An 8,013-nucleotide genomic window follows, 5' to 3' on the forward strand; every position below is an offset into this window, starting at 1 on the left:
TCCAGGCAGTTGGGTGCGCAGAGGTCACGCAGCGGAGGGCCTGCTCCAAATCCTGGTTCGCCCACTCTGCCTGTCCGTTTGTCTGGGGATGGTACCCGGACGAGAGGCTTACGGTGGCCCCCAGTTCCCTACAGAAACTCCTCCAGACTTGCGAGGAGAACTGGGGACCACGGTCAGAGACAATGTCAGATGGAATCCCATGCAGACGCACGACATGGTGGACCAGGAGGTCTGCTGTCTCCTGGGCCGTCGGGAGCTTCGGGAGGGCCACGAAGTGGGCCGCCTTGGAGAACCGGTCCACTATCGTGAGGATGGTAATCATGCCCTGGGACGGCGGGAGGCCGGTGACGAAGTCCAGGCCAATGTGGGACCAGGGGTGATGAGGCACAGGTAACGGCTGGAGGAGTCCCTGCACTCTGTGGTGATCTGCCTTGCCCCTGGCGCAGGTGGTACAGGCCTGGACATAATCCCGGATGTCGGCTTCCATAGACGCCCACCAGAAGCGCTGCCGGACCACTGACACGGTTCTTCGCACCCCTGGGTGGCAGGAGCGCTGAGAACCATGACAGAAGTCTAGGACGGCATGGGACGTACAGTCTGTTTTTCGGGCCAGTTCCCGGGTCCGGGTTCCGTGCCAGGGCCTCCCGGACGGTCTTCTCCACGTCCCAGGTGAAGGTGGCCACGACAGTGGACTCGGGGATGATGGTTTCCGGTGGATCCGACAGTTCGGTCTTGACGTCCTCCTCGTGCACCCGGGACAGGGCGACGGATCATTGATTCTTGGTCCCGGGGCATTATGTGATCTGGAAGTCAAAACGCCCGAAGAACAGTGACCAGCGGGCTTGCCTGGGGTTCAGACGCTTAGCGGTCTGGATATATTCCAGGTTCCGATGGTCCGTGAAAACCGTAAATGGCACCACAGCTCCCTCCAACAGGTGTCTCCACTCCTCAAGGGCCTCTTTCACCGCCAGAAGTTCCCGATTGCCGACGTCATAGTTCCTTTCAGTCGGGGTCAACCTGCGGGAAAAATAGGCACAAGGATGGAGAACCTTGTCGGACTCCCCACTCTGGGACAGCACGGCTCATATCCCTGAGTCAGAGGCATCCACTTCAACTACAAACTGGCGATTGGGATCGGGCTGCACCAGAACTGGTGCAATCGAGAACCGGCGTTTCAACTCCCTAAACGCGGCTTCGCACCGATCCGACCAGGTGAAGGGGACTTTAGTGGAGGTTAGGGCTGTCAGGGGGCTAACTAGCTGGCTGTAGCCCTTTATGACTCTCCTGTAGAAATTTGCAAAGCCTAGGAACTGCTGCAATTTCCTACGGCTTGTCGGTTGGGGCCAATTTCTCACCTCCGCAACCTTGGCCGGATCAGGGGCGACGGAGTTGGAGGAGCTTATGAACCCCAGGAAGGACAAAGAAGTGCGGTGGAACTCGCACTTCTCGCCCTTCACAAACAGCCGGTTCTCCAACAACCGCTGCAGGACCTGACGTACATGCTGCATATGAGTCTCAGGATCTGCGGAGAAGATGAGAATATCGTCAAGGTATACAAAGACAAACCGATGCAGGAAGTCCCGCAAGATGTCATTAACCAAAGCTTGGAATGTCGCGGGCGCATTGGTGAGGCCGATCGGCATGACCAGGTACTCAAAGTGACCTAACGGGGTGTTAAATGCCTTCTTCCACTCGTCTCCCTCCCGGATCCGAACCAGGTGATACGCATTCCTAAGATCCAGTTTTGTGAAGATTTGGGCTCCATGCAAGGGCGTGAACACTGAATCCAACAGAGGTAACGGGTATCGGTTGCGAACCGTGATCTCGTTCAGCCCTCTGTAATCAACGCATGGACGGAGTCCGCCGTCTTTCTTGCCCACAAAAAAGAAACCAGCACCCACCGGGGAGGTGGAGTTCCGGATCAACACGGCAGCTAACGACTCTCGGATGTAGGTTTCCATTGATTCATGCTCCGGACGTGAGAGGTTATACAGCCTGCTGGACGGGTACTCGACACCCGGGATCAAATCGATGGCACAATCATACGGACGGTGCGGGGGCAGTGTGAGTGCCAGATCCTTGCTGAAGACGTCAGCAAGGTCATGGTACTGCGCCCTCTGGTGCCTGAACTGGTACTGCGCCCTCTGGTGCCTGAAGCCCGCCATTCAGGCAGGGCGCCCTCTGGTGGTGGGCCAGCAGTACCTCCTCTTCAGCAGCCCACACAACACTTATGCTCCCACACCTGCATGCTCAGGCCACTAGTACACTCTGACTGCTATAGCCTTTAAATAATGTTTAACACCCGACTGTCCACCACCATGAGTGCCATCACTGGGACACACAGATGTCACGACACAGAAAGGTTTACTATGATTGTCACTATTGCTTCCTCTTCCACAGCACCCATCAGACTCCTCATACAGTACCAATGACCTGCACCTCCTTCAAGACATCAAATCTAAGGAGCACATCATTTCCTTCCACAGTGCAGACAATGTGGCTATCAAGCATATCAACAACACTGCAAAATGATGACTTAAGCAGTTGCAGTACAGGTGCATTTATGCTATTAAAGATTATATATAAATGTGCTTATCTTACAACAAATATTGATCCAGTGATCTTGAGACAATGGATGTATAATGAGTAGGATTAGAAACATCTTTTATTCTAACTGTTATACCTGCATTTTACATGTTGTTTCCTCTGTTAAAGTGCAATAAGCACCGTTCCTTTATTATCAATGGAGCCTTTTAATAATGCTGTTATTCGAAATGAGTCAAATTTTCCTGACGGGGTTTTTTTTAAACTCACTATTACTAACCCTACTCCTACCCCCAACCCTAACCTTAACCCCCCCCCCCCCCCCCCCCCCAGCTTCACTTTTAATTTCGTGCAGCCATCAGGGAATGAATGAGAATGAATTTGTGCTGCCGCGACGACAATGAGGTGCTTTTCGTCACAATATCATGAACCAATAGATTAATGTATATTTCGTGCTGCTGAATCAGGACTTGCTGTGAGACCAGGTTGGTTATTCAAAGTCTTTTTATTAATAGCAGAGATGTTGGCTGACTTACCTGAATAACAGAAATCCCATGTAGATCAATGGGAAAAAGAACATGCACATCAGCACTTGCCACACAGGATTGTCCACTGACAGTTCGCCGCACCAGATCTGAGTTAGAAGAGTCTAGAAGGCCAAAACATGAGCACAGTGTCTCTGGTCAAAAATAAACTCATGGATGGCTTTTTTTTTTTTTTTTCTTACAAAAGTTTGTGGATGACTGGATTAAGCCTGAACTAGGTACCAATGTACAGGGTTAGATAAATATTTTTTGAGCCTACTGGTCAGGACCAGTAGCACCAGTTTGTTACTGGTCCTCCTGGTCCAAGTTAGTGGTCCCAAATATTTGGAAGCTCAGAGCCTCAGCCGGCAAGCCTCAGCATAGCATTAATCATTGTCATCATGTGCATGTATTCAATCAATAATGTATTTGTAAATCTATAGCATGATAGAACATATTCATTTTGTGTTGAATGTATGTAAAGTAATAAGCATTTGCTTACACGATCCTCTGCTTTCATGTCAATGTACTGTGCACCTTATTCTGACCTTGTGCTCATCTTATGGAGCCCACACAGCTGTGTAAGCTCTATAATATCTGATTTTTTTGGGGCAACAATTATATTTCAATTTCAATTTATTTTCATTTATATAGCACCAAATCACAACAGAGTTGCCTCAAAGTGCTTCACACAGGCAAGGTCTAACCTTACCAACCCCCAGAGCAACGGTGGTAAGGAAAAACTCCCTCTGAGGAAGAAACCTCAAATAGACCAGACTCAAAGGGGTGACCCTCTGCTTGGGCCATGCTACAAACATAAATTACAGAACAATTCATGGACAAATATACAAGAAATGCTATTGGCGCACAGGACAGGAGGGTCAATAACATGAATACAACTCCCATCTCTGGATGGAGCTGCACCTTAAACAGAGAGAAAAAAAACAAAATCAGGTATCAGAAAGACAAAAAATACTGTATAATTTGCCAGCATTAAACAACAAGAATATAACAAGCGATATATATCTATTGCTTCTCAGACTAGTATGATCTAAATTTTGATTATTGAAGAAAATCATGTTAAAGTTTAACATCACATTCAGATTTTGTAGCAAAATACAACAGTTGATCTAATTTAACTTTTTATGTGTGCCATATATGGGCATGCAGCTTTGCTATGGTAACTCTTGCTAAGTCTGTCTGTGAACTTGCTCTGCTCTGCTACTCTTCCTCTGCACTGCTCCTGTTAAAGACATTTTATTTAAGATGAATGTGGCGTGTGGACACTGCATACTTTTACACGATTCTCCTTTGTTGACCGAGCTTCATTCATGAAGTCATTGGTGTGACTGAGTGGCACAGTGCGGGTCATTGTAATCTGCGAACAGCGGCTCAGTTATTTAAGGTGCAAGATAAAAAAATAGTCAGTCTAGGTGAACACATTTAATGACTAGAACGACATGATTTTTAACCAGTCATTGGTCTAGCGGGGGAAATATAGACTAGACATAGGACAAAAGTTACTGATCCGTGTCCTCAAACCGGTTGATTTCTCTAACCCTGGATGCAGTTTTAAATCCAAATAAAGGAGAGATTAAGGACGTCAAGATTTATTTTTTAAATCTTTAAATTGAGTGTGCTACTCATTGACACAAAATTAGCTAAAACCTTTTGAGTCTAATATTAAAGTGGAACCATTTTTGGCTGGGCTAGAGCTGTTCAAAGTAAGAGAGGTGCTACAGGTCACTCAAAATCCAGACTAACAGACTCGACCATAGATTTTTCTCTACAGAAATATGCACCTTAAATCGACTCAAATACACAACATGATGTTTTTTTTTCTTTTCTCCAATGTTAAGTGTAATATCTGCAATGCTCTCTTTACCTGCAATATTTATGTAGGGTATTTATTTATTAATTATTTTTTAGAATCTGTGCATGATTGATTGAATGTGTGGAGCACATCAAGTTTTGTTGTATGGTTTATAACGATACAATGACAATAAAGGCATGCTGATTCTGATTCATTGGCATGTCACGAAATCAAAAACAAACGAAATACTTACCCCAACCCTCAGTGCCAACTCCAGTGTTAAACTTCTCTGAAGTCTTAGGGAGGTGACTTTGTATACCAAGTTTCACTGTGATATATGGATGCTTTTTCAAGATTTGACAAACACATGGTTACAGAGACTCTGGCCCCTTTTGGCCAAAATTGGTGAAACATAATAACTGGCATCAAACTTTTACAAGATCTCAGTGAAGTGGCTGTGTGTACAAAGTTTCACATTGATACACAAAGTCTTTGTCAAAATATTACATACACATCACCATGCTTACTTATGTATTCAGTCATTTAAAAAAAAAAAAGTTTATTTCTGAGCTTATTCATTTGTATATATTTATTTGTTAGGATTGTACTTGTTTTAGGAGCACATAATACTTTTCGTTGTACATGTTCCATTCGTTGGATGACAATAAACTGAACTGAATTGAATACATAGGCATGCATGCACAGATTAACACCCTTGTGGAAACCTGCCTTAGACTATTGTGACATTATTATACAAGACTACTTTAGTGTGTGAGGACTGCAGTACTGGTCATTTTCTAAATCATCACTCCCAAGTTGACACATTTTTTAAACTTGACCAGTATCCTTTTCCATCACTGTGTAATCAGTTTGCTTCACTGAGTGAGTGGTGGGGAGACCTGGGTTTTTGGCAGCTGTGCATTTTTGACAGCTGTTTAATTCCTCTCTGACAGTGCATGGATTAATCTGTTTCATTTGTGCATCAGGAGGGAACTTTCATCTTTGGTTATAGTTCAGGTTATGGTTAGTGTTAGCATTTCCCTGCACGTCACACAGTAACACATCAGGGATACACAACTCATCACAGACTTTTACAGCATACAGATATATTTCTGGTGGTTGAGTCTATGACATCTTTGAACGCGTGGAATGTAATCTTGATGCAGGATAATCAATTTCAATTTATTTTCATTTATATAGCGCCAAATCACAACAGAGTTGCCTCAAAGCGCTTCACACAGGTAAGGTCTAACCTTACCAACCCCCAGAGCAACAGTGGTAAGGAAAAACTCCCTCTGAGGAAGAAACCTCAAGCAGACCAGACTCAAAGGGGTGACCCTCTGCTTGGGCCATGCTACAGACATAAATTACAGAACAATTCACGGACGAATATACAAGAAATGCTATTGGTGCACAGGACAGGAGGGTCGCCAACATGAATACAACCCCCATCTCTGGATGGAGCTGCACCTTAAAGAGAAAAAACAGAATCAGGCATCAGAAAGACAAAAAATACTGTATAATTTGCCAGCATTAAACAACAAGAAAAACAGAGAAATACTAAGGTGATCGCTGGCCACTAGCCCTAAACTTCAATAAAAGACCCAGAATTTAGGTGAAGTTGAGGCCGCAGCCAATCCAATTACTAATAAATGAATTAAAAGAGTAAAAAGCGTAAAACAAAACTGTACCAGTATGCTAGCCATCCCAAATACTCAGCTGTTCACTCAGAATTTTTCTTTTAAGTCAAAATTCATCCTTCACTTAGTCAGGTAGGTTTTGCTGGAATAGAAAATTTGAATATCATTTGTAACATTTACAGTGACACATTTCCAAATAGTCACTGTGTGCACTGTGAAGATTCCCCATAAACAGATGAAAAAAATGTTTCCACACTCCTGGGTTGTAAAAATTATAAAATAATGACAAAGGGGAAGAAGGCCTACCTGAACGCCAGAGTGTGCCACAAAGTTTTTATCATCAGCCTCCAGTGCCAGCCTCAGGCATGTCGTCCTTCCCCAAGAAGGAGATGCTCGAACCAGCAGCTTCAGAGCTCGTTGCTGGTCATTGTTGTAGCACTCAGTGAACACACCTACAATACACATAAAACATCTATGGAGATATTTTCCACATCAGCAAAATGAATCAGGTTTGTGACAGCTTACCGATGGCATGTTTCTCGTAGTGATTGGAGAGCTGTCTCATGGCCGCTGCCTCATCTGCATCACTTCCCTCGTCAGCCATTTTCCTGAGGATTTTAGTGGCTGCCAGAGCAGCAGACATGCAGTCCCTACACTGTCAACACCCAGGGGAAAACACTTATTAGTAACACTTTGTATTGTACCGAGATCTCTACTACAGCAAAGTTTGCCCTTGAATCACCTGCTCCCATGCAATTTCAGCCAGTTCTTTATTGTTTTGGACAACAGCCCAAAGGAAAAGGTCTCTGCCTGGATCAATGTGAGCGTCAGAACCATCCTCTCGAAGAGGAGCCTGGACGCCGCCCTGGTCTTTACCTGAGAGCTGAAGGAAGAGTGGAGACTTCCATGGTCAGTAAAGCTTGAATGATTCTTTAGCATATAATAATTTAATCATGAGTGGGGTTTTTTTTTGTATTAGATGCCATCATGAGCTCACTCACACATATAGATGTATCCTCCAGAGTCTTGTTGATGTGATATCTCATGGTGATGAGAGGGTAGAGAGGCTGAGTAAAACTACCCAGCAAGTGCTGCACCACGCTGGAGACGTGAACCATTGAGATGCTTGGAGTTTGTCTTGATATACCATGAGACCTGATGTGGAACCCTTGCCTCTTGTTCCTTTGACTACTCTGGACCCGCTTGGCCAGTTTACGGAGAAAGAGGCAGTTGGGCATCTGTTTGTAGAGTTCGCACAGCATACCCTCTTCCTGGAGGAAATCCTTGAGACTCACTCCGTTCTCCACCAACAAGTTTACAAACTGAGGCTTGTGGCCAACCAGGGCTGAGAACATGGCCCAGTGGAGGTCACTGGACTGAAGGATGGTGACAGAGGATCAAGACAAAAAGTGCAAGATTCAATCAAAAACATTCTTATTTAGGGTCGGCTCTTTTCTCTGCTCCTCACCAAGGCAGCGTCTCTACATCTTGG

General features: G+C 45.1%; 1 protein-coding gene across 3 annotated transcripts in view; it reads right to left on the minus strand.

Moving 5' to 3' along the window:
* trpm2 (transient receptor potential cation channel, subfamily M, member 2) overlaps positions 1-8,013 on the minus strand; it is a 60,790-nt gene that overhangs the window by 25,443 nt on the left and 27,334 nt on the right. For all 3 annotated transcript variants that reach the window (XM_034186460.1, XM_034186462.1, XM_034186463.1), the window contains 5 exons: positions 7,523-7,897; positions 7,264-7,404; positions 7,047-7,176; positions 6,828-6,973; positions 3,081-3,193 (listed from right to left, as the gene is read on the minus strand). In XM_034186460.1, coding sequence (XP_034042351.1) covers positions 3,081-3,193; positions 6,828-6,973; positions 7,047-7,176; positions 7,264-7,404; positions 7,523-7,897 — 905 coding nt within the window. The remainder of the gene's footprint in view (positions 1-3,080; positions 3,194-6,827; positions 6,974-7,046; positions 7,177-7,263; positions 7,405-7,522; positions 7,898-8,013) is intronic.

This window comes from Thalassophryne amazonica, chromosome 14, assembly GCF_902500255.1.
Source record: "Thalassophryne amazonica chromosome 14, fThaAma1.1, whole genome shotgun sequence".
In the NCBI taxonomy this organism is placed as follows: Eukaryota; Metazoa; Chordata; class Actinopteri; order Batrachoidiformes; family Batrachoididae; genus Thalassophryne; species Thalassophryne amazonica.